At 36.1% G+C, this 26944-nt stretch overlaps 1 protein-coding gene across 1 annotated transcript in view; it reads left to right on the top strand.

Moving 5' to 3' along the window:
* Positions 1–26944, top strand: part of LOC150006490 (transmembrane protein 131-like) — a gene marked incomplete at its 5' end in the record, with an annotated part of 143234 nt that overhangs the window by 111250 nt on the left and 5040 nt on the right. Inside the window, 19 exon segments of the mRNA XM_090280131.1 lie at positions 3962–4070; positions 5147–5300; positions 5390–5560; positions 6575–6685; positions 6775–6909; positions 9399–9506; positions 10982–11068; positions 13916–14068; positions 14166–14241; positions 14409–14526; positions 16351–16489; positions 16605–16714; positions 17415–17481; positions 21066–21217; positions 21672–21814; positions 22234–22420; positions 23429–23614; positions 24304–24462; positions 24856–25442. Coding sequence (XP_090136257.1) covers positions 3962–4070; positions 5147–5300; positions 5390–5560; positions 6575–6685; positions 6775–6909; positions 9399–9506; positions 10982–11068; positions 13916–14068; positions 14166–14241; positions 14409–14526; positions 16351–16489; positions 16605–16714; positions 17415–17481; positions 21066–21217; positions 21672–21814; positions 22234–22420; positions 23429–23614; positions 24304–24462; positions 24856–25442 — 2952 coding nt within the window.

Consider the following 26944-nt stretch of genomic DNA (forward strand, 5'->3'; position numbering starts at 1 on the left):
TATCAGAAAAAAATATTGCTAAGAGAAATGTCAGATTTTACTGGCTATGTTTTCTTCTAGGAGTTTTATGGTTTCAAGTCTTACATTTAAGTCATTAGTCCATTTTGAGTTTTTGTATGTGGTGTAGGAAGATGGTCTGGTTTCATTTTTTTGCATTTATGCAGTTTTCCCAACACCTTTAATTGAATAGACTATCTTTACCCCATTATATGTTCTTGCCTACTTTGTCAAATATTAATTGACCATATAGGTGTGGGTTTATTTCTGGGCTTTCTATTCTGTTCCATTGATCTATATGTCTGTTCTTATGCCAATACCAGACTGTTTTGATTACAGTGGCTTTGTAGTATAGTTTCACATCAGGTATTGTGATTCCTCCTAACATGTTCTTCTTTCTCAAGATTGCTCTGGTTATTCAGGGTCTTTAGTGGTTCTGTATACATTTTTGGATTATTTGTTCTAGTTCTGTGAAATACGCCATTGGTATTTTGATAGGAATTGCTTGGAACCTATAGATTGCTTTGGGTAGCATGGAAATTTTAATGATATCAATTCTTCCTATCCATGAGTACAGTAATGCTTCTATTTGTACCTTCTTCAACTTCTTTCCTCAGTGTCTTATAATTTTCAGAGTACAGGTGTTTGTTTTGTTTTGCCTCCTTGGTTAAGTTTATTCCTACGTTTGTTTGTTTTTTGTTTTTTTGTTTGTTTGTTTGTTTTTGATGCAGTGTTAAATGGAATTGTTTTCTTAGTTTTGCTTTCTGATAGTTCATTATTGATTGTAAAAATGCAGTCGAGCCCTGGCTGGTGTGACTCAGTGGACTAAGTGCTGGCCTGTGAGCTAAAAGGTCACTGGTTTGATTTCCAGTCAGGGCACATGCCTGGGTTGTGGGCCCGGTCCCCAGTTAGGGGCATGTGAGAGGCAACTGATGGCTGTTTCTCTCCCTCTCTTTCTCTTTTCCCCTCTCTCTAAAAATAAATATAATAAATTAAAATGTTTTTCTTGATGCAATTGATTTTTGATTATTAATTTTGTGTCCTGCTACTTTACTGAAATCATTTTGTCAGTTCTAATAGTCTTTTGGTGGAATTTTTAAGGTTCTCTATATACTGTATCATGTCATCTGCAAATAATGACAGTTTTACTTCTTCATTTCCGATTTGAATTCTTTTTATTTCTTCTTTTTGTCTGATTGCTGTGGCTGGAACTTCCAATACTATGTTGAATAGAGTGGTGAAAGTGGACATCCCTGTCTTGTTCCTGATCTTAAGGGAAATACTTGTAGTTTTTTCCCCATTGAGTTTGATGTTGGCTGTGGGCTTGTCATATATGGCCTTTATTTTGTTGAGGCATGTTCTCTCTGTTTCCACTTTGCTGAGAGTTTTATCATAAATGGGTGCTGGATTTTGTCAGATACTTTATCTGCATCTACTGATGTGATCATATGATTTTCGTCCTTCATTTTGTTTATATGGTGTACCACGTTAATTGATTTGCGGGTATTGTACCAACCTTGTATTTCAGGAATAAATCCCATTCGATCATCGTGTACGATCTTTTTTATGTACTACTGAATTCCATTTGCTAATATTTTGTTGAAAGTTTTAGCATCTATGTTCATCAGGGATATTGGCCTAAAATTTTCTTTCTTTGTAGTGTCTTTATTTGGTTTTGGAATTAAGATAATGTTGGTCTTATAAAAATGACCTTGGGAGTCTTCCCTTCTCTTGAATTTTTTGGACTAGTTTGAGAAGGATAGATATTAGTTCTTCTTTGAATGCTTGGTAAAATTCACCTGTGAAGCCATCTGATCCTGGACTTTTGTTTGTTAGGAGTTTTTGATTACTATTTCTATTTCATTCATTGTAATCCATGTGTTCAAATTTTTTGTTTCTTCTTGATTCAATTTTGGAAGATTATGTGTTTCTGGGAATATGTCTGTTTCTTCCAGCTTGTGCAATTTGTTGGCATATGGTTGCTCATAACATTTCTGGATAATCCTTTGTATTTTTGTGGTGACAGTTGTTACTTCTCATGTTTTATTTCTGATTTTATTTCTTGTGCCTTCTCTCCTTTTTCCTTGATAAGTTTAGTTAAAGTTTTATCAATCTCCCTGGCTGCTGTGGCTCAGAGGCTTGAGCGTTGGCCTGCGAGCCAGGTGTCACTGGTTCAATCCCCAGTCAGGGCACATTACTAGGTTGCACGTCGGGTCCCCAGTTGGGGGCACGAGTGAGAAGCAACCACACAGAGATGTTTCTTTTCTTCTCTTTCTTTATTCCACTCTCTCTAAAAATAAAATAAAATAAATAAAAACAAACAAACTAATTAATAAATTTTTTAAAAAGTTTTATCAATCTTGTTTATCTTTTCAAAGAACTGGCTCTTAGTTTTATTGATCTTTTGTATTTTATTAGACTATTTCATTTATTTCTGCTTGGATGTTTATTATTTCCTTCTTCCTACTCATAGACTTTTTTGCTGTTCTTATTCTAGTTTCTTTAGGTGTAAGGCTAGATTGTTTAAGATTCTTATTTCTTGAGATAGGCCTGTAATGTTATGAATTTCCTTCTTAGGACTGTTTTCACTGTGTCCTGTAGGTTTAGTTTTGTTGTGTTTTTATTTTCATTTGTTTCAAAGTATCTTGATTTCTTCACTGATCTCATTGTTAGCCCACTAATTATTTAGTGACATGTTAGTTAGCCTTCATGTGTTTGTGTCTTTCGGTTTTTTATTTTAATTGATTTCTGGTTTCATACTATTGTGGTTGAAGCTATGCTTGATATGATTTCAACCTTATATTTATTGAGACTTATTTTGTGTCCTACCATGTGGTCTATTCTGGAAAATATTCCGTGTGCACTTGAAAAAAATGTATATTCTGCTGCTTTGGGGTAAAATGCTCTGAAAAATACCAATTAAATATTGTGTGTCATTCAGGGCTTCTGTTTCCTTGTTGATTTTCTGTCTGGAAGATCTATCCATCTATGTCAATGTGGTGTTAAAATTCCCTACTATCACTCTTCCTGTCAATCTCTCCCTTTATGTCCACCAAGACTTGATTTATATATTTAGGTGCTCCTTTGTTGAGCAGATAAAATTTGCAAGGATTATATCCTTTTGTTGTTGATTCTTTTATCAATATAAAAGAATGTCCTTATTTGTCTCTTATTATAGCCTTTTTTTAAAAAAATTTATTTTGTCTGATATAAGTATTGCTTTGCAAGTGCTATATTTCTTAAAAGTCATTTTCATTATCATGGGACAGTTCCTCCACCTTTCACCTCCCATCTTAACTCCACCACCCCAGCTCTCAACACAAAATACCACTGGGATTGTTGTGACAATCAATAGGAAATTGTGTTATATTTAACTTTTAATATTTTCAAAATGCACCATATATATTAACTCTACAAGCAAGCATCTTCCTCATCCGGTCACTATTATTTAGGATTTTTAACTGAATTTTCTTGAAGTTCTTGAAAACTTCATTTTTCATGATAAAATACCATGAAATGCTTTAATTATGGCCCTTATAATCAGCTTTACATCAGAATAAATAGTGAAAAATTAAAAGTATCCAGAAGTGGCTAAAACAGCAAACAGAAAGAAATAAGGCTAATGAGGATTTTAAAAATCTACTCAAAGCTGAGAAACCCTTCTATGGATATAAGCAAAGCAAAAACTAATGACTATAGAGAAGTAGCTCAAATAAAGTGGTTTTCCTCTTAAATTGTATTTGTTCTAATTCCTTATTTGTTTTTCCCTTACAGGCAGCTTAAAACATTATTTCTTTTTTATATGAAAAGTGTGATAATTGATTTTAATATTGTAAAACTATTCTGCTTATCAATTTGAAAGCTCAACTTTCCTTTTTAAGATTTTTTTTCAGTCCATGTAGCCACTCACAGTCCCCTGTATAAAGTTGACAGATTTTTGGTGTGTGTGTGTGTTTCCTTTCAGCATCGAAGGCAAGAAAACCATCTCAGTTTTCTGGGAAAATCACTGTTAAAGCAAAGGAAAAGAGTTATTCTAAACTTGAGATACCCTATCAAGCAGAAGTGTTAGATGGGTGAGTTTCTCTTGAAATAAGCTTTGTAACTTTTTACTAATCAATAACTTCTATTTCCCTGCTAATCGACTTTAGCAAAAATGTATTAGCCAAATTCACATAAACTCCACAGAATTACTGTTGAAAAGAACTTCAACTATAAAGGAGAAAAGTCGCCTATATTTTGTTTATACTTAGAAGAAAAAGGTAAATGGGGTGATGTGATTTGGGCTTAAAATGAAGTTTTGAAGACTCAGTAATACAGTAGGAAAATGAATCTGTAAGTCATTTGAACTGTTTCCTTTCTATGAATTTCCTTTGTAACCTGGAAGTGGTTATGGTTTATTAATAAAGTATATTGTCAGTTGAAACAAAATCATTTATATTCCTTTATAAACTCATATGCACTGTTCTAGAATTATAACATATTAAATGGGCAATAATATGTGTAGTTCATTTTCTAATTTTTTAGTAACCCAGTGATTTTCAGCCTTTTTCATCTCATGGCACACATAAACTAATTACTAAAACTCTACAACACACTAAATATATTTTTTGCTGATCTGACAAAAAAAAATACGTGTAATTTTGATTCATTCACACCAGATGGCTATTGTTGTAATGGCTGTTGTCATTTATTTTTTTAACTTGAGAATCTGAGGATAAAGAGGTCAGTGCCTTTACTAAATAGTCAGGTATTATATGTTTTAAAAATTATTGCAGCACACATGTTGAAAATCACTGCTATAATCAATAATAGTTTAATATCCAACTTGGTAGAGACAAAGCTAGTTGCAAATGAATGATAAACATATTTTTTAAGTAGCTTATAACTCTTTCTGTTAAAATGTTCTTGGTTTTAATTTTTTAATTATATACAATTCAGTAGAGAATAGTTCTTTATAGTCCATGTTAATATTTTGGAAGTTAAATTTTGTTTTAAATTATGCAGTTAATTAGTAAAATTTTTATAGTTCTAATTCCCGAATACCAATCCTTAGTGCTAAACATAAATTATTACAAAAGAATTTGGATTTTAAGTTAACAGATAGAAATAAAAATGATTTATTCTTTTTGTTTTTGTTTTTTTCAAATAGTTACTTGGGATTTGATCATGCTGCAACATTGTTTCACATCCGAGACAGTCCTTCTGATCCTGTGGAAAGGCCAATTTACCTTACTAACACTTTCAGTTTTGCGATCCTCATTCATGATGTGTTGCTACCAGAAGAAGCCAAAACAATGTTTAAAGTATGTCTGGGACCTCTCATACTTTTAACTTGACTAATCTGCCAGCTAGGAGATCCTAACACGGTTTTTCCTTTTCCATCGTTTTCTAGGTGCACAATTTCAGCAAACCAGTCTTAATCCTTCCAAACGAATCAGGATACATTTTCACCCTGTTTTTTATGCCATCCACATCATCCGTGCACATAGATAACAACATTTTACTTATTACCAATGCTTCTAAATTTCATGTGCCTGTACGGGTATATACAGGCTTTTTAGATGTAAGTATGTTTATCTACGTTTAAATTTTAAACTTCCTACCCATCTTCTGTGTGAAATTTTGGGTATCATTAGGCATCGTTATTAGGCACCCTTGCATTTTGCCATTTTCTGTGCTTTGCAAGTAGGTCTAATTCCCCCTTAGTCTGTATTTTCAAGATAACTGGTTTTCACCTTTCCAGCATCTATCTCCCTTCATGATGCAGTTGAATCCTCTAGTTACAGTCTCTACTTAGATCTTTTCCACATTCTTTCTCCTGATCTTGCTTTTAAACTGTTTTAATCAGGGGGAGGCTAAAACAAAATAGGAAAAAATCATAATCAGAAAAAAAAAATAACAAGGAGGTTGAAGAGGAAACTATGTAGGGAAGAGACTAGGAAGTGTCAGGATGAAGAAAAGAACCAGAAGAAAGGAAGGTGGTAAAGAACACATACTTGAAATAGTAATCTAAACAGACAGGAAAGATAAAGATCTTCCTCGTACAGAAAATAAGCCAGAAAAAATATCCAATGTGTCCTCCGAATAGTCTCTGAAAGAAGTTCATGTAAGAAATGAAACTGATAGAGAAGATAAAAAGAAAATAAAAACCAATGTAGTTCTCCAAAAAGCTGACATCAATTAGAATATTAGGACTGGAGGGACCATCATATTATCCTGTTCCTTCTTCATTTGTTTAGGTTAAATGATTATGTATTTGTAGCTGCTTCTGTGATGCATGGTGTTTACTGAAACCAAGGACTTTTTTGCCTTATCTTTTAGGATTCCCCCCAATCCCCTCCCTCTTTAGCTTTCTGCTTTTTTTAATGTGCCTTCAGAGGAGAAAACGCTGTTCAGTAGAGGCCATAAGTGTTTTCATTTTGATTACTTAAAATGATTCTATTTTATATGTGTATGTGTATATTTACATAAAATGTAGAAACCTTAAAATATCTTAATATAGTCATTTTCTCTTGATAACATTCTCCTACACAAGTTAAGATTTTACGTTTAATCTAGTTCTTTTATATCTTTTCAGTACTTTGTATTACCTCCCAAAATAGAGGAACGTTTCATAGATTTTGGCATATTGAGTGCTACAGAAGCAAGTAATATTTTATTTGCGATTATAAATAGCAATCCAATTGAGGTAAAAAAATCTGTTTTTATTCTAAATCACATTTAAGGATTTTATTCTAATGCCGCAATAATCACCTCCATATCTTTCTTTTTTTTAAGTTGACTATAAAAAGTTGGCATATCATAGGAGATGGTTTATCAATAGAACTCGTAGCTACTGAAAGAGGCAATAGAACTACAATAATTTCAAGCCTTCCAGAGTTAGAAAAATCCTCTTTATCAGACCAGTCATCAGTAAGTAAACCTTCTTATTATTTCCTTAAACGTAGATATGTGTCTAAACACCAGATAAAAGACTGTTGCTATGTCACATACTTCAACTCAGATTTTTATGGGAATCACGGTAGCCGTCGTTATTTGGTAGTGAAAGGACTTTGTAGGTTATCTACTTTGAGCCCCCCCCCCCCACTTTATGATGAGGGTACTTTAAACCCAAAGGGCTTAAATTCTACCTTGTCATAAGAAGTTCTGTAACAAGCAAAATTTAAATGATCCTTTTATAATACAAGTGTGGTTACAGGACACACTGGTATTAAATTAACCCTGTGTTCATTGAATTTACCGGGCAAAAGAGATAACCTTGCACATCAGGAGAAAGTGTTTTCAATTATACGGTTGTATTTCTGTTCACTGTTCTGCACTGATTAAAAGAGTTCAGTGTGGCAAATATTGCTCGATCCCTTCCCATATACTTTTTTCTGTCTTATAAATATGGACAACTGTTTATAAAAGCATGGAACAAGAGAAAGTGAGTTTAGTATCAGTCTAACCTCTCCCCACTACTGATAAAGGAACTTGGAGTTTCCCCTGCTCAGAACAGAATTAGAATCCCCTCTCATGAGAAGGACCAAAACGTACCTCCTGTAGGTTAGGGTAGAACTTCTTGCAGCAGTTTTACAAAAGGAAAAGCAGATGTCCTAATGCACAGATTGATGACAAACACCCTTCTGTGAAATGCCATATGTTATAAAAACTGGTTTAGAAACAGTTTTCCCTGGAAGGATCCCCCAAAACAGTTTTTTTGGAGGGCAGTTTGGCAATATATACCACTCCTAGGAATCCTTCCTATGGAAGCAACTTAAGAGCCAAAAGCTGTAAGAATGAAGATGTTTATAATAGCATTATTAATGATTCCAAGTAACAGGATACAACCAAGTGCCTAAAGAAAATCATGATTTTATGATTGAATATTGAAGTAAATAAAAAGTTTAAGTATGATTGTGTATAGAAACTGGGAAAAGGATTAATGAAAAAGTAGGAAAGTACTAAATAATGTATTCTAATTTCATCTATGTAGCATTCAAGCTGCATAATTAGATATACTGAATAGTGGTAGATTTATAGATATTTCTATTTTAATAATTTATTATGTTTTAAATTTGACTCAGAAAAAAAGCCTCTTTAAAACAAAAAGTAGATAGGCTCATGAGAATTAATATTTGTCACTCCAGCTGAAATTTTATTTTTAATACAAATAAAATTCTGAAAAAAGATAATAGTGAGACCAGCAATTGATGTGTTTCTTCTAACAATAAAAATTGAATGTGTGTCTAATCCCAGGTGGTTGAATTATGCTGTTTCCTAATAAGACATTAGAAATAATTTTAGAAATCTGGATCATTTCCTAGCAGGGAATAGCATGTATAACAAACACACTTTCAATATGAGAGATCCATTTAACAACATAAAGCCTGTTGGACAATTTAGGGTTTTAGAATTCATTTTTATATAAAACTGTAAATATAAAAACAAGGAGCAGAAAGATGAGATCATTGTTATGAATAGTTATTTAAAAGTGGAAGTTGTGATAAGGTGAACTTCAAAATAGAAACTCTACAAATGAATTTTTTAAGTTTGTAATGCCTAAACTTTCAACTGTTTTCTAAGAAGCCATACCTATGAACTAAATTAGCATTCTGTTCCTTATGAAACACATGTTGCCAACTACTCTGTGCTCTTCAGACCTGTGTTCTGACTTGAGTAGTTATAGAATCATGATGAAAGCATTAGAATCATAAAAAACCAACACAGAAATACTTCTAAAAATGGGAAAGGGAGTATGTGTGGTCTATCAGCATTTGTTATTTTTATGTAAATGTGAATTCTAGATAAAATACAACTACTAAACTCTAAAATACAACTTCACAAAATGAATTTCATGTTTGTTTGTTTTGAGATTTCACGATTGAAAAGATTAAGTGCCAGAAACATCAGCAAATAGTTTAAGAAAACAAAGTTCCCATTCTTCTTTCAAATTTGGATTGCTTAACTCTTCCTCTCCATGACATTTGATGTTTTCATGTAACCCAATCTCATTTGCTCTGAAGACATGATTATTAACATGACAGTTAAATTCAGAACTTGAAGCAGAGCCCACTTTGTATATACTTGTACCCTGATGTGTCTGAAAAGTTGGTGAAAGGCTGTGTCCCTCTGCTCCACTCCTCACCCTCTTGTCCATGCAGATACATGGGTGGTGCCTGAGGACCATACCCTCCTACCTTGGCAGTTAGGATTCTGACTGTTCCTCAAGGAGCCAGTTTTCTTGGTATAGATAAACAGCCAGGGATGGGCATTGTTTTGTGATATTTGTACATGATGAGGTGATCATCCTGGTATATGTTAGGGTTCAGAAGCCAGTTTATCACTAAAGCCTTCTTTTCTATTTCAGTAGAACTTCAGTTAGCAGGTTAATGAATGATTATCGTTTCTGCTACCTACAGGTGATACTAGCTTCAGGCTATTTTGCAGTGTTCAGAGTCAAACTTACTGCAAAAAAACTGGAAGGGATTCATGATGAAGCCATACAGATCACAACAGACTTTATGGGTGTTTTCTGAATAATTCAGTTTTTTGTTTGCTTGTTTTTATAGAAACAGAGAACTAAATTTACTCATGAAGTTATAGTTTACCTGTTTTATAACTTAAAAACTGAGCTTTTGCCCTGACCAGTGTGGCTCAGTTGTGGCTCAGATGGTTGAGCATTGTCCCACAAAGCAAAAAGCTGCGGGTTTGATTCCCAGTCAGGGCACATGCCTGGGTTGCAGCCCTGTCCCCCGATTAGGGAGTGTGCAAGAGGCAACGGATCGATGTTTCTCTCCCTCTCTTTCTCCCTCCTTTCCCCTCTCTCTAAAAATAAATATTTTTTTTAAAGACTGAGCTTTTGAGAATAACTTACAGAAATTGGGTGTGATAAAACCCAAACTTCTCAACCAAAAATCTTCAAAAAAAAAAAAAAAAAAGCTTTGGGCACATTTTGAATTGCTGTTAGAGCCCTGCTTTCCAGTGGTTATAGCATTGCGGAGACCCTGGCTGATTCTTTCTGTAATTATTAGCTGTCCTTCATGTAACATTTCTGAAAAGGAAGACACAATCTGGAAATCACATCTTAATTTGAGTTCTCATGAGTGTATTTATATGGGTTGTTCTAAGTCAGAGAGAAAATGAAGATCATTGAGCTTTTTAAAAAACTCTGTGGGGGTTGACCTGTTGCTGTCAGAGAGATTTTGAATGTATGTATTTCTGCCAAACCTAAATATTTTAATTTAATATTGAAAAGCTCTTTGGGAAGTTGTTCACTTCTAAATTCATTACATTGCTACCCTTATTTTCCTACCTGTTTTCAGTATAGACAGACCCCACATGAAAGAAGACTTAATTCAGAATAAGCAGAATTGATCATTTAACAATAAATGATTTTTTGGAAGAATATGAAATTAAATCTATGGAATTCATGTTTATCACTCATAGAAATAAGTATGTTTCACGGCTAAGACAAGTTTTTGTTTATATGAATGAAAATAAAAATTAGAAAAAATATCTTAGAGAAGTATCTTTGTGAGTCACAAATGTGTGAGTTAAGATTCAAAATCTAGTATGTTCAACTCATTTTTTATATTAGGCTGACATTAATTTATTGCTAAATACAAAAAATTTATAACTAGAAAATACTGGATTTTTCATACATTGTTTTAGGAGTACAACTTGGCTTTTTTAATTATACTAATCTACAAAATAAACTATTATGAAGAAAATCTTTTCTTTATTACCCATTGTTTGGTTTATCATGTTTTCAATGAGTCACTGAGAAGTACACGGAAATTTATTGTATTTCAATGAGCATTTATGGAGTACATTGGTCAGATTAAACAGTTCCCATGGGTGATTTTCATATTGCTGAAGAGTTGGTTATTGCCAATCTATAAGTCCCAAAATGAGGTTTCTTAATCTCAAAGCATAATGCTATAACAGTCAAGATCAATCTCAGACTTAAACACTTACTTCTTTATGGTCTGCCTCTTCATAGATTCTAACGATTCCTGTGAAGGCTGTGATAGCAGTGGGGTCGCTGACTTGCTTTCCAAAGCACATGGTCCTTCCACCATCCTTCCCAGTAAGACAGTTAATTTACTGACTTTTTCTTGCTTGTTATTTTCTTTGCCTTTACCTCTGTGTTCCTCAAATTCAACAGAACAATCAGTTATTCTTTATCAATAGCTTATTTTAAGGTAAGACTTTGTACCGGGTTCTTTAGGAGATACAAAGAGGAATAAAAAATTGTTCCTTCTCTCAAAAAGCTTTCTGTCTAGAATAGGAAAAGCTTTCCATGATTCAGAGATATGAAATAGGATGTAGAAATTGTTCTGAGAGGTATAAAAATAAAATGCTATGAGAGAAATACACATCTTATTGATGAAAGTGCCATGTGAGCTGGCTTAGGATGTCTTCTGGCAGGGATAGATCAGGAGTGGTGAGATCTTGCATTCAGGGCCCAGGGAACAACCTGAATAAAGACACAGCAGTCAAGTCCCAGATAGCTTTAGGCGGTAGTGAGTTTCCCAGTTTGGCAAGAGTGGAGATAGAATGTTATGTTGAAGTGATAGTACTAAAAAAAAAAAAAAAAAGAAGTGCATTTAAATCTATGAAAATCTAAAGTTTTTGAGCAGAAGATTGACATCATCTGAGCTGAGCCGTAAGGATTGGCTCTTTGTCAGAAGTAAATACATACAGAAGTAACAATAGAGCACCGGAGGCCAACCCCGAGAATGGCCAAAATCCACAGAAAAGTGTGTAGGGGAGATTTGGTAGAGGCAATAAATTCCTTCCATACCTGCAAGCCTTTTCTGTTAAGTCTGCCTTGAATGCCCTTCCTCCTCTCCTACCTTCAAAGAATACTTACCTTTCCAGATTCAGTTCTCTCATCATCTCCTCTCTGAAGATGTCTCAACTCCACTAGACAGGACTAGTTGTTCTATGTGTGATCCTGGAACTATTTGAAATTACCTCTATAAATTACTATAAATATTGCCTGAGAGACTCTGAGATGCTCTAGGGCAGAGGTGGAGACATCTTTTATCCCCAGTATCAGGTACTTAGTAAATGGTGGGTAGGTGAAGGAGCAAAATGATGGAGAAGAGAACATAGACAAAGAGACATTTCAGGTGAATCATTTGAACTGCTTTTGAATATCCTGAGGGAATAATCAAAGCAGGTGTGGAGAGACTGGCAGATAGAGGAGTCAAAAATATGACTTCGAGTTTGAGCCTAGACAATAGGAGAAAAGAAATGCAGAACTCAGGAGAAGCCACTGCCTTTTGCTGGAAGATGATGCGATCAATTCAGGGCACATTGGGGCAAATGTGGAACTGTCTTTTATTTTGTGGTAGGAGACGTGGTGGGTTAAGAGAACAGTACATTGTAAAAATCTTAATGCTTTATGTAATAAAACTTAAATTCAAATCTTAACTTCTTCAAAATGTAAATTTTGAATTAAAAGATGTAGCACATTTAAAGTTGGGTCTTAAAATATTTACCTTCTTGTCATTCAACTTTGCACTGATTATACAGAATTCTTGAATTCATTATTTACTCAGAGAACTTGTTCTTTCCTTCAGTTGTCTTTTCAATCAGTGATCTCCTTAATCACTACATAAATCATTTAGTAAATGAGAAAGCATCTGTATAAAAACAAGGTGCTGATTTTGAACTACTTTAGATCAAATTAAGCTTTCAGATATCTATCTTCAGGTGGCTTACAGGACCAGATAATTACTTGAAATTGCAAATTAATTTGATATTATTGTGTTAGTCGGGCTGCTATAACAAATTGCCGTAGACTGGTGGCTTAAACAACAAACATTTATTTCTCACAATTCAGGAAGTTGGGAAATCCAAAATCAAGGCACTAGAAGGTTCTTTGTATGGTGCAGGCCCTCTTCCTGGTTTTGCAGATGGCCGTCTTCTCATTGTATAATTACTTAGCTGGAAGAGCAGAGAAGGAGGGCAAGTTCCTGGCTCTCTTCTTTTAAGGGCACTCACTGATCCCATTCATTAGGTTTCTACCCTCATGACCTAATCACCTCCGAAGGACTGAGCCTCCTAATACCATCACATTGGGGTCTAGAATTTCAGCATAAGTTTTAGGGGGGACACATTCCGTCTATAACAATTACCAAATTCTGTGGAGTCTTGTAGCAGATGGAGAATGCAAGAGCTAACTGAAAACAACCCTTAATAAACATTCCAAAGAACTCATATTAGTATTTGAATATTGTAAAATAAACTTATGTATCTGACATCTCTTTTGACCTTCACCATACCTCTGCAAGACAAGAAATGGACATGAGAGAAATAGTTATTACAGGTACATGAAGACTAGGTAACTGTCCGAAAGACACAATTGATTATAGAGGCAAAGCTGGGACTCAGTACAGGCCTTCTGCTTCCTGCCCTTTAGTTCTTACCATCTCAGCGGTATAAGTGCCATCTAATGCCTTTCTACTGCATTTTAGTCTGGCTAGACTGTAAGTGATGAGTGTTAGTCTTAACTTCACCATCATTCAAATTTGTTTCCTATGCTTTCTCTTAACTTCTTTATCTTTTAATACCAAATACTAGACCAGTAGCTAAGAACATTTTAGAGACTTCTTCAACAGCTAAGAATCAGTTTATAAAAACCAAAAATTTTGTTTTCTAACAAAAAACAGGGAAAGATTATCATGTGATTCTAACTAAGGACTATTTAAATCATACAATTTCTTTTTCACTAAAATCTGTTACCCTATCATAGGAAGAGACATGCTATTGATAAGGTCTCTAATTACAAATTTAGAACGTAGCAACTGTTGAAAACTCTTAAATGTTCTTTGAGCTTTGGTTTTGTAGAAAAATGTCTGTTGTCTCTTAAGTGTGAAGAAAACTCAACTATATACAAATGAATTTGTTTGATTTCTTCCTTCAGGGGAAAATAATTCATCAAAGTTTAAGTATAATGAACTCCTTCTCACAGAAAATGAAAATACAGCAAATACGCTCTTTGTCAGAAGATGGGCGATTTTACTATAAATGATTACGGGGCAATAAGGAAGACTTGGAGCCAGGAAAAAAATCAAAGGTTTGACATCCTATTTAAGAATTCCCATCCATGAGTGTTTTATTATTGTGATCTTTTGTGGACTTGGAATTCATGGTTTTCCTGTGCCTCTTTATAGATTGCAAACATTTATTTTGATCCTGGATTGCAGTGTGGGGATCATTGCTATGTTGGCTTGTCTTTTCTGTCCAAATGTAAGTTACCTTGGTATTTTTTTCACTGCCTGCAAAATAGTCTTTAATGAAGGCTGCTATTTCAAAAGTCCATCCCTACCTCTTGGGCTAGAGAAATCATTTCAGGAAAATGGACAAATGGATTAATGTCGACCTGAATATGTCTTAATTTACGTTCCCTGTTTTAGCTGAACCCAAAGTGCAGCCTGGGGTAGCCATGCAAGAAGATACTTGGGATGCTGACTGGGATTTGCATCAAAGCCTGTTCAAAGGATGGATGGGAATAAAGGAAAACTCAGGTCATAGGTGAGTGCTTTTGCTTTAAGTATTTTTACTGTCTTTACAAGTTCAAAACATCTCAATTGATGTTACTTCCTAAATATTATGTTTATATTAGGCTATTTACTTTTCTATAGCTAAGAAAATATGCCTAATCTTCAGAAAATTATTAATGAGACATCTTGAATTGCCATTTTAATTATATATTGCTCAGAAATACACATACTACCATTTTTCTCTTTAATCCGTCACTCCAGATACTTCCTTAAGATCAAAATTTAAAATTTAAAATTGCCTTTATGTAGGATGATAACAGTGTTCACCTTAAATACATCCATTTGCATAAAAAAGTTTTTACTTACTACTGACCTCTGTTAAAGACAAGGAAAACATATTCTAAGTTTAATTCCATAGTAGGAGAGTAGTGTGTATTTGGTCACTGTGAAATGAACCGCCTCCTCCTTTCCAAGTGCTGAACTGTTAGGGGTACACAGGGCCCAGTGCAGATGGACTCGCCACATCTTTGGCAGGTATAAAACGTGCGTGCTGATGACAGATCACTACTGCACCTGCATTCAAAACAAAGATAGTGTAGAAATTTGATCTTTTCGTGTTCCTTAGAAGAGAACTAGACAGAATGATGATAATAGGACAACTGATGAAAACTGCTGTTCTCAGTTGGCTAGTTGGAAATGTATTTGTCAGTATTATCAGGATACTGAAATTTATAGTAATACGAAATTTCCAAACCACTAGTAGTTAAATCTGAAGGTTTCTGTTTATCTGAACTATCTGCAGTAAAAAGTGTTCTTAACACAGAGTTAAATTTTTACCTTCAAATGTTAAAAATGAGTACAAAGAGACTTCTGATGAACTAAGCGAACACTAATTAAAATACTTATTGGTCCCCCAACATTTCCATAGTGGACATTGTAATGTATAGGCAGTCTCCAAATTTTAACGTTCAATTATGAATAAGTAACTTAGAGTGCTGCCCTCAGCTGAGTTGCGGAGGAACCCCATCACCTTCCTCCTACTGGAACCTTTGCCCTCCTCTTTGGGAGCCCAGCATTCTGTTGCCGGGCACCTGGGCTCTTTGTCTACCCTGTGCCTCCAGGTCCTGGTTCCACAGTGAGTTACCTTATCAGTGTGCATGTTACAGAAAATTTCTGTTACTAGTTTTATAAAGCCTTGCTCTTACCAATACTGGAATATCATAATTTGGTATCGCTGGGGTTAACATAGGCTCCAGTGTTTGGGTCCAGTGACCTTAGCCCCATTTATAATAGTTTCTTTAGGAAATGTGTTCTGAGTTCTAAAGAGCTGGTTTATAAATACTCATAAGTAGGGAAATACTTAAACGAGGTCCTGAATATTGCTGATAACTACAGATATCTGCACAAAGCTGTCCTGTGGGTTACTTTTCAACTGACATCTTCATTTCATGTTAGGATTTTGTTTTGTTCTTTTATTTCAAGGGGGAAAGGCCATATGCCAAGCAATGCATTGCCTTTTCATTGGTTGTCCTGAAATGTCCTTAGCACCCTGCTCTTAGTGTCTAGATCTTTCCACAAGGCATGCAAGATCCTTTAAGATCCCCATAATGTGTTATTCATACATGCCTGTCTTTTTCTTTACATATTGCAGCTCTTAGTGCCAAAATAGAGACAACTTCATATGTGTTTCTATTAAAAGCATAGAAGAATAGAAGAATATTAGAGGAAATAAACCGGTGTTTATCCAGAGCCAGAATAAAATTTCTCAAGTACATGAGCCTGATAGAATTTCTTGTTTTCAGAAAACGGAAATATTTTATTTTGATCCAGTAACTTGCAGTTTTTTTTCCCCTAGATTGAGTGCTTTATTTGAAATAAACACAGACCTCCAAAAAAACATACTGTCAAACATCACTGCCAAGCTCTCCTGGCCTTCAGTGCTTAGCCCACCCCGGCATCTGAAATTCCCGCTCACTAATGCCAACTGCTCTTCAGTAAGTGTTCAGAGCGACATGAGGTTTGGGAAGTACATAATAGGGTTTGTAAAGTATCTGCTCTTACTTATAACCATGGAAATCTTTCATTTACTGTTCGGTTACTTTGTTTAAGGAAGAAGACATTACTTTAGAAAATCCTGCAGATGTTCCTGTATATATTCAGTTTATTCCCCTGGCTTTATATTCCAATCCTTCAGTCTTTGTAGATAAGTTAATGTCAAGGTAAGCATTGCTTTAGGTAATCAAAATGTTTCTATATTAGCACTGAATTTTACTTTATACATTTACATTTAAAACTGTGTTGCAGTTGGGCTTAAAGAAATTCTGGGTCTGTAATTAAAGTTGAAAGAAGGTTCTGGGAAGAGGTTGATATTATGTTAAGCATATGGAAGAGCTTTCAGTTTAAGACAAGAAAAAGTAATGTAGAACATCTTCATACAGGTGGTGCAGTTAGTTGGAGCATTGTCCCCTGCATACACTAAAAGATTGCAGGTTTGGTTCCCAGTCAGGGCACATACAAAGGTTGTGGGTCCAAACTCCAGTTGGGGTGTGTACAGGAGGCAGCCGATTGTTGTTTCCCGTCTGTGTGGATGTCTTTTTCTCCCCCACTCCTTTTCTCTCTCCCTCTTTCCCTCTCACTTCATCTCTCTCTAAAATCAGAAAACATATCCTTGTGGGAGGATTTTTAAAAATTATAAAGAAAGCAAATGGAACCTTCCAAATATTTTACTTTTAAAAAGTGAACAAAATATTAACTCTTTAAGTTGTCACTATTAATTTTTGAAGACTATTAATCGGGCAATATTGATCTCAAATCTGCCAAAAGATAACTTGCACACAAAACACAGGCTTGATAATTACTGTATAACCCATTTAATTATGATGTTGCTTACAAAGAAAAATATATACATTTTTATTTTAGGTTTAACTTGAGTAAGGTGGCAAAGATAGATTTAAGAACACTGGAATTCCAAGTCTTCAGAAACAGTGTAAGTATTTAAACTTTTTACTATCCCACAGAAATAATTCTCTAATATGATCAGTGCTCATGTGACAGAAAACTATTAACTGCCCTTCTATTTGGCTGGAGAGCAAGTTACTGAAGAAGTCAGCAATGTTCTAGAGGTAAAAACCCAGGCAGAATGGGTTGGATTTAGTTACATGAGGGACACTGGGTAGAAGCTTCCTATTTGTAGGTATTAAGTATTAAGCACATGACTATGATAACAGCTACTAGAAATTCAGACTATATCGAAGTGTGTGTGTGTGTCAGAGAGATGTGGCACAGCTACTGTCGATTCCATGAATGAGTGATGTCCACAAGGCCCTGTCCTTAGCAGCCCTGCTCAGCAACTGTAGACTCATGCCTACAGCTTCTTTTATGGAGTCAGTTCATCCCATATATGGTCTTCCTCTTTTCCTACTGCCTTCTGTTTTTCCTGCACTACTGCCTTTTGCAAAGAAACTGGTGTTCTCATGATGTACCTGAAGTAGGACAGTTTTGTCATGTTTGTCTCCAGTGATGTTTCAGGCTGAATTTGCTCTGTGACCCACGCACTGCACTCATCTTTCTTGGCAGTCCGTGGTATCCATAGAGCTCTCCTACAACATCATATTTCGAATGAATTCATGATTTTCCTATCAGCCTTCTTCGCTGTCTGACTTTAACATCTGTACATATTTATTGGGAGTATAAAGTTGTGTATGATCTTAGCCTTGGTCTCTAATGACATACATCTTTGCTCTTGGTGACAGCTCCTAATTCTTACTTTGCTGCCCTTCCTAGACTCAGCCTTCTCTGGATTTCTTGGCTGCGGTCTCTGTCTGAGTTGGTGACTGAACCAGCAAAATCTTTAACAATTTCAGTGTCTTCATTGTTATTTAAAATTGTATATTTCTTCTGTAATCATTCTTCATGACGTTCAAATGCAGCCCTGCTTTGGTACTTTCTTCTTTCATTTTCATCAGACATGGTTTCTAATCATTACTTCTTTGTGCTAGTAAGTAGGTTTCACGTGGGTATCTTAAATTAGTATTGCTATTTCTTCTACCAATTTTCAGTCCTTCCTCTTGAGTAGCCCAGTTTTTTGTATGATACGTTCTGCCTATAGATTAAGCAAAGAGAGAGATAAAATGCCCCCTTGTTTAACACCTTTGCCTCTCAGAAACTCTTCTCTCTCCCATGTTCTGTGCTTGCAGTGGCTTCCTATCCACAATAAAGGTTACGCACTAGGACCATGAGGTATATGCTAATACATAATTTATTTTTATTAAACCTCAAAATTTTGTAAATTAAAAAAATTTTTTTTTATATACTTTCTAATAAAATTGTAAGCTCCATGAATGCCAGACCCATGGTTGGCTGTATTGATACTTTAGCACAGTGGCATAGTTTTCATTTAGTAGATATCCCTGAATCAATAAATGTATATAAAAACTGATTTGTTCCAGGAACAAACTATTCTCTATCATACAGGTCAGGATGAGCAGCCACTAACCACTCATTTTATTATAAGGCCTTAATGTGTAGGGTATGTACCAGTCAGGAAATTAGCACTTGGACCCAAAGCCACCTGCAAACTGCTGAAGTCTCTTGGCCTTGATGCCCTTCATTCTGCCCTCCTCATAGTGCATCCATCCTTCAACGTCCTGTTCATGCCAACCTGCTGGTTGTGAAGCCTTTGCTGATGAGGCTCTCTTGATCCTCCCTGACTCTTCCTTTACACCCATTTTAACTTTGCTTTTTGTTCTGTTTTTGATGTATGATACCTGGTTTCCTGTATCTGCTGAAATGATGGAATTTTATTATTGGCAACAAATACTCAAGTTTTTTCCTTAAAGGGACAAATGCACTGTATTTTCATGAAAATGTCTATAAGCACCCACATCTGAATAACCATAGGTTGCCTGTCAGTCATTTTCTCAAATATAAATGGTGTTAAATATAAATGAGAAAAGCAGTGAGTTCAGTTTGCTTCTCAGATGATAGCGTTTCGAGACAACATGGTACCTCAGTGTGCAGCAGAAATGCTTGGTGCACACAGCCCATTGCATCACACAGAAAGTTAAAAGTCGTGTGCCCGGGGGTTGAGACTTAAGAAGACTGGTGTTTACTACTGTTTAATCCAGAACTTGCTTCTCTTAACTACGAGTTCGTACAGTGAAGAAGACAGTAGCTTCTCAGGAAGTTTGATACAACTGCCCTGCTTCGTGCTAAAGGGTCAGCCGGTTTATCCACCATTGCTCTTGCTGACCACCGTACAAATGTCAACACACTGAAGAAGGCAGATAGTGTCTGTCAGTATTAGGGAAACTGTTCTGACCCTGTGGTTACCCTGTGAAGATCCCTGATATACCCAAGGGTGAATGGGTCGCTCTGTGCAAACCACCACTACAAAATAATGGAGAATTTTTGAGGCCCTTCATGCTATCCCTGAGGCATCAGAGCATCTAAAGTATTTCCCAAGTCGTCAGAGTTTATATTAGCTAATGTTTCTTGGGAAAATATGTTTAGTATATAATGTGTCCATCAATTACCCAGAATAATTTTAAAAGGGAACTTATTTACCAACCGTTTTACACAGTCAGAATATTCTTTTGTCCTAACAGACATTAATGGAAAATGTTAGACACAGGGGAAAAATATGCCTTAGAAGCAGAAGAATTAAGAAGTAGCGTGCTGCATTAAGTCAACTGACTATAAGTCATGTTTGTAGAATCATACTAATGCAGGTAGATAGGTGTATGTATGAAACCTAACTGCCACATAGAGTGGAAAAATCATACAAAACTCACTCTCCTTCACATGTGAGCAGAGCCATGAGGAGCCTGGATACTCAAAAGTCATGTGTTGCCAGCCCTTCCCACAAAAACTTGAAACTAATGTTACTTAAAAATCAGAGCAGTATATCCTTATTTGTGAATTATGATTTTCTTTTAATAATCTGTAACTGGCTGTCAAAGGTCATATTTTGATTATTAAACTAAGCTATTCTTCAAATGTTAAATCACCAAGTGTTTATGAAACAGTAATTATGTGCTTAGCTTTCAAAATAAAATTCAAAGAGAGAGTAATATGAATTGGAAATATTTTTCCAAATAAAAATATGATGCAGCCTTAGGACCCTTCAGTGATGCCCCTCAGAGGCAGGAGCAGGACAGCAGTGATGGCAGGCAGGGACAGCCTCAGAAGGACTCTAGTGTACTGGGTGTTGTGTTTGCTTTGTTTTGAAACATTGAGCTACTTATCTTAGGTTTGTGTCCTTTTCTTTATGTATGTTATATTTCAAAATTAAAAGATCTGTATATAAAAACATACCTAATACAAACATGAAGACTTTGACAACCTTTCCCCTTCAGTGTCCTGGGGAGCAAAGCCTGTTCGGGGACTAAATACATTCGCTACCTAGCTCTACTTATCACCTAACCACTGTTTAAATCATGAGAGATAAAACTGTTTACATATTTAATCAATTCAAGAAGCTAGTACTACTGGGCTGTAAATGGGGTAAAGGAAAAAGCATTTTTCCAGAGACTGTATTAATGACTGCTATTTGTTACCCAATGATCCAAGGCTCATCCACTGCAAAGTTCAACAGGATTCACAGAGGGCTTCTCCCGACCTTTTATCTTTAACCTCATTTTAAAACCTGGAGAAAAGAAGTCTGTCAAAGTAAAGTTTACTCCAGTTCACAACAGAACTGTTTCTTCACTAATCATAATCAGGTATAGTCTGTGATTTAAGTGTGGGGTAATTTTTAGCACTTCTATAGAAGATCTTATTTGATTTGTTTCAATATGAGTTTGCATATTTAGTTTCTGGAAATGGTTTTTTACTTTGTTCGAGACACACGCACACACACACACACACGGCGTGATGACACATTATTTTGTGATTATGTTTATAGCTAAAAAACCTGAATAGCATCTTATTGTGCCATGTATGACTCTTAAAAATAAAAAAAAACTTGGCTCTTTGTGTAAATATTTTTAAATTTTTAAAGTATAAATGTCTCTTAAATTTACTGTATTAATTTCTACTTGGTTTATAAGATAATGGTAAAATTATAGATCAAAGTATTATGCAAATATAATAGGATAAAAATCTGTAGTTCCTCACTTGATCTTAGCCAAAAGGCCAAGAAGTAATGAAAAATCTGTAATTCTTGTTCTTGCATAGAAATAACCTGACTGTGATGGATGCTCTGATGGTCCAAGGACAAGGAACAACCGAGAGCTTGAGGGTGGCAGGCAAGCTTCCGGGTCCAGGGAGTTCCTTACGTTTTAAAATCACAGAAGCATTATTAAAAGATTGTACAGACAGTGAGTATTCCTAATAGGTCCGTGGGCACAAATTTCAGCATTTACTTTCAACAGTGAATAATTCCAAAAACAAGAACAGTATTTCTGTCTGTGTACACGTGTATATCACTGACGAATACTTCAGAGGTTTAAGGAAACACCCTGACTTGCTTTCAGGGTTGTTTGATTTGCATCTTAAAATATTTAAAGTACCAGTATTCATTTCATGCCTTAGCCGACTTACTCTGAGTGTAAAAGATAAAGCATAGTTAAACTTTCGGCATCTAAAAGAACATACAAAGTGGAGTATTTCTGCTGAATTCTTTGGCACGAGGAGTTACTTCATAATCTCCAGATGTATTCATAAGGAAATGTTCATCATTTGGACCTGGGGCATGTGGTTGCAAGATTTATAGTCACTCCGTATTTTTTTCCTTTAGGTTTGAAACAGAGAGAACCAAATTTCACATTGAAAAGAACATTTAAAGTAGAAAATACAGGACAACTTCAAATTCACATAGAAACCATTCAAGTCAGTGGGTACTCGTGTGAGGGACATGGCTTCAAAGTTGTTAATTGTCAAGAGTTTGCACTAAGCGCCAATGCCTCTAAAGACATAATTATATTGTATTTTCTGATAAGGTATACTGAATCACTAGCTTCCCATTAACTTTTTATATTAGAGTTATTCAAACTGTGCAAAATGTTTTCATACTTACAAAAGAAGGTCTTTATCCATAAATATATTTAATTGTTTGTTTTTCACTTAATCTTTGGTTATTTTTTGTACCTTTGTTTCCAAAATTGTGAAACTTCTTCTGTCTCCAGAGTGGATCAGATAATCTTAGAAACCAGCTTCAGAATTATTTTCAGGGTTGTGTTAAAGCAGAAGGTGTTGGTGACTATAAGTTCACAGTCTCAGCAACAGAGCAGGCACATCATCACATGTGCAGTTTCCCCATGTTGTACCATGTAAGAATCTGTAGTGTTTTCGTCAAATCAGTTTTAATTCCTGTATTGGTAATAGTTGCAGCATATTTTATCTAATTAATAACTTGTTATGTTGTAAAGTTTATCTAACAAGATGTAACCTCGTCCTCTTAATTGAATGACATTGTCATGATCTTGAGTGGACATTGACTTAACAAGTAACTATATTTATTACTCCGTGCAAGGCACAGTGCTTGGTACCTAAAGGTACAATGAAGAATAGCACACCTTTCCTCATGTGCACATCATGTGGTTGGGAAACACAGTTAACAAAAATAAAAACACTGTAATTGGGCAGAAAGCTGTACTGCAGGAGACAAAGAAAAGATCACTGGGATTTGGACGGTTTTTTTTAAAAAGGCATTAATGGTGGAATGTATTCTGGGAGAACAGTGTGGATTGAGAGAAAGGAGGAGGGAAGGGAAGGAAGCTGAATTAATTGTGGGGAGCAGATTATTGTTCTGTTTATGTTATTTCTCCAGTTATCTACAGAATATAGTTGTTTTTGCTATTAACCTAAGAAATGGAATAAAAGTATCAAGCAAATTCCGTGTTATGTTTCAAGGGTATGTGGGACTGATATTATGTTTAAACAACTTGCAGGATATTTTAAAATTTGGTCTTACTGCCATTATTCTGTTTTAGGTTTACTCCTGATTTCACAGCTTCTAGGGTTATTCGTGAACTGAAGTTTATAACAACCAGTGGCTCCGAATTTGTGTTTGTATTGAATGCATCCCTTCCATACCACATGTTAGCAACCTGCGCAGAAGCCCTGCCCAGACCCAACTGGGAGCTGGCTCTGTATATTATCATCTCAGGAATAATGAGGTACTTGTCTTCTTTTGAAGTTGGTATTCAGCGTCACTTGACACTGTTTGTCGAGTGCCCACTGTGTGACAGTCACGTTCTGATTGCAGGGGACCCTTCCATGAACAGACAGTCTGGCTTACATGTCTGCTCCACGTACACCGGAAGCAGTCAAAACTGACTCATTTTTGGTGGCATATATGATAAACGTCTGTCTGCCTTTGAAATTTGCTATACAAATTAAGTACATGTTAATTTCTTAAAGGAAAAAAATACTCCTAATTATCAGTATATTTGTCAATATATTTTTATGTGTTTCGAGAATCAATCAGATATACTCACCTAAATTAATTTACATAGTTACTCCGCACATCCTTGAAGGAAATAGAGTTAGTTGACCTAGAATTAAAACTGAAAGAAAAGATAAAAGCTACTTCTTGGTAAAAGGAAACATATCCTTTAGTGACTGTTCTGATACAAATGATTATTTCCCCCATATGAGCCTTAGTGTAAATTGGCATTCTATAAAAATTGGTGTGCAAACTTGTATCCACAGTGCTTTGTTCTTTGTCTTGTCCATTAAAAACTTTCACAGGCATCTTTGTTTTTTATATCATATTGTACTCTGCCAAGAAACTCTGCCTTTAAATCATATTTGGTTACTCTTGCACTAATACGTGAACCCCGAATCTCCCTCTTTGTCCCCACAGTGCCCTGTTTCCTTTGGTCATTGGAACAGCCTATTTAGAAGCTCAGGGAATTTGGGAGCCATTTCGAAGGCGGCTATCCTTTGAGGCCTCAAACTCACCCTTTGATGTGGGAAGACCATTTGATCTCAGGAGAATCATTGGTATTTCATCTGAAGGAAAGTATGTTCATAGGCTGAAAATAAATTCTCTAGTATATATAGATTTGGCTAATGTAATTAAAAGGAAAATAAGTTTATCTTTCTTCTTTACTTAGGAGGAAAAATCTTAATTCTAATTACTTAATAATACACTATATGTAGCTCTCGGTTACTAAGAACTTAGAGCAAATAATCCTGTTTTCATTATAATGGTGAAGGTTAAAACTCTTAGACTGTGACTCGATTCCTAAATTTTGAAATAGAACAGACTGTATAGAGTTGTAGAAAGTATCTCTATTTCTTCTTTTTCCTTGGACTATTTATATTTGTGATGGCCCTACTGATTAAATTAAAAAGATTTTTAACCCAAGATTTTGTAAGTTGCCGCTTACTAACTGCAGTTTGTCCTTTTCAGCTTAAACACACTCAGCTGTGACTCCAGTCATAGTCGGGGATTCTGTGGCACAGGCGGCCCATTATCCCGGCCGGGCGCCGGGAGTCATAAGCTGTGTGGCCCGTCCTTCCATTCACAGAGTGGTCACAGCAGTAGAAACTCAGCTGAAGTGGACAATGTCAGAGCCAAAAACAGCTCCAGTGCCTCTAGCAGGACTTCTACACAGTCTGCTAGCAAAGCAGGCCCCCTGGTCCTTGACTCAAATACCGTGGCCCAGGGTCACACAGCAGGCAGAAAGTCCAAAGGGGCGAAACAGAGCCAGCACAGCGGCCAGCATCATGTGCACGGCATGCCGGAGCAGCACTCTCCTCCTCCTCCACCACCACCAGTGCCTCAGCACCAGGAGCCACAGTTGGGAAGGCTGTCACCCAGCCCCCTCACCCACCGGACTTCCCACCCAGAATGTGCCAGCAGCACAAGGCACAGCTCAGAAGACTCAGACATCACCAGTCTCATAGAAGCCATGGACAAAGACTTCGACCACCATGACCCCCCAGCACTAGATGTGTTTACAGAGCAGCCACCATCACCACTGTCAAAAAGCAAAGGTAAGCATCTCTTCTCACTGTGGAACAGCACACCACAGTGAGGGGAACTCAGGCGTGGCTCAGCAGCTGTTGTGATCAGAGTTGTGATGTATACTAATTCAGCAGATGCTCTTCTGGGTCAGATTCAGCTCCAGCATTGGACTTAAGCTTTTCCATGTCAAAATGCAAATAGAGGTAGCTATTTGCCATAAAGGCTACTTGTGTTTCTTAGATTACTGACTGACCAAATTCAGAAATTTACTAGACACCAACTGTTTTCCTTTCAGTTGCTTGTGGCTACTGTGGTACATTGAGCTTTTTTTCATTGTTAAAAATAATTTTAAACACAGTAGTAAAGTGGAGATCATTTTAACTCAAAAACAGCATTTCTCTACAACCTATACTTTAGAATACGGCTTGGCAAATTACAGCTGGTGAGCCAAATCACCACCTATTTTTGTAAATAAAGTTTCATTGGCACACAGCCATGCCCATTTGTTTATATATTGTCTGTGGCCACCTTTGTGCTAAAACAGCAGACTTGAATAGCTGTGATAGAGACCATAGAGTTGACAAATATGAAAATATTTCTGTCCAGCTCTTTATAGAATAAGTTTGCTGACTCCTGTTTTGGAGTTCTGCATATTCTATTAATTATCTTCTTCTTGATAACAAATTACTCCCTCACAGTTTCTATGGGTCAGGCCTCACGGTGCAGCCCAGCTGGGTTCTCTGGCTCTCAAAGGGCTGCACTCAAGGTGTTAGCCAGGGCTGAGAGTGTATCTGCTTCCAGACTCACTGAGGTGGTTGATGGCAGGATTCATTTCTTCACAGCCTGTTGAACTGACAATTGCAAGTTCCTTGGTAGATGTGGTCAGCAGCTTGTCATGGGTCCCCTTTATAGAGCAGCTCAAAGCAGTTGGCTTCCCCAGAGCGAGCGAGCAAGAAGGCAAGGGAGAAAACAAACTGACAGGACAGAAGTCAGTCTCTTGTGACCTATTCCTGGAAGTGACATCCCATCTCTTCTGCACTACTATGATCATTAGCAGTGTGGTCCAGCCCATAGTCCAGGAGAGAGAATTCCATAAGAACACAAATACTAGGAGGTGAGGTCACTGGGAGCCATTCTCAGAAGTCTGTGTATCACACATACATACACAGGTAGGCTAATGGGTAATTTCCAGAATCAAATGTAAAAATCAGTAAATGGCCTAGCTGTATTTCCATTTAATCCTTTACATCCTGAACATTTTTGCAATTTGCTTCCTCTCCCGTGTCAGTCATTCCAATGCATATTAGTACCTCCCTGCTGATGTACCAAGGAGGTTTGTTTTTTGTTTACATAGCCATGTGACACAGAAGAAACCTGACATCCCCAGAGTTCAGGAGTTTTCTTGTAGAGAATTTTTTATTGCAGTGATGTGAGAATGGTTATATAGCATCCTCTTAGAAGTACATGCATTTGGGACATCAAGAGTACAACTAAACTGTAGAACAACCATCATTCAGACCCACCTGAAATC

This window comes from Furipterus horrens, unplaced genomic scaffold (assembly GCF_987537825.1).
Source record: "Furipterus horrens unplaced genomic scaffold, mFurHor1.1.pri manual_scaffold_6, whole genome shotgun sequence".
NCBI classification, from domain to species: domain Eukaryota; kingdom Metazoa; phylum Chordata; class Mammalia; order Chiroptera; family Furipteridae; genus Furipterus; species Furipterus horrens.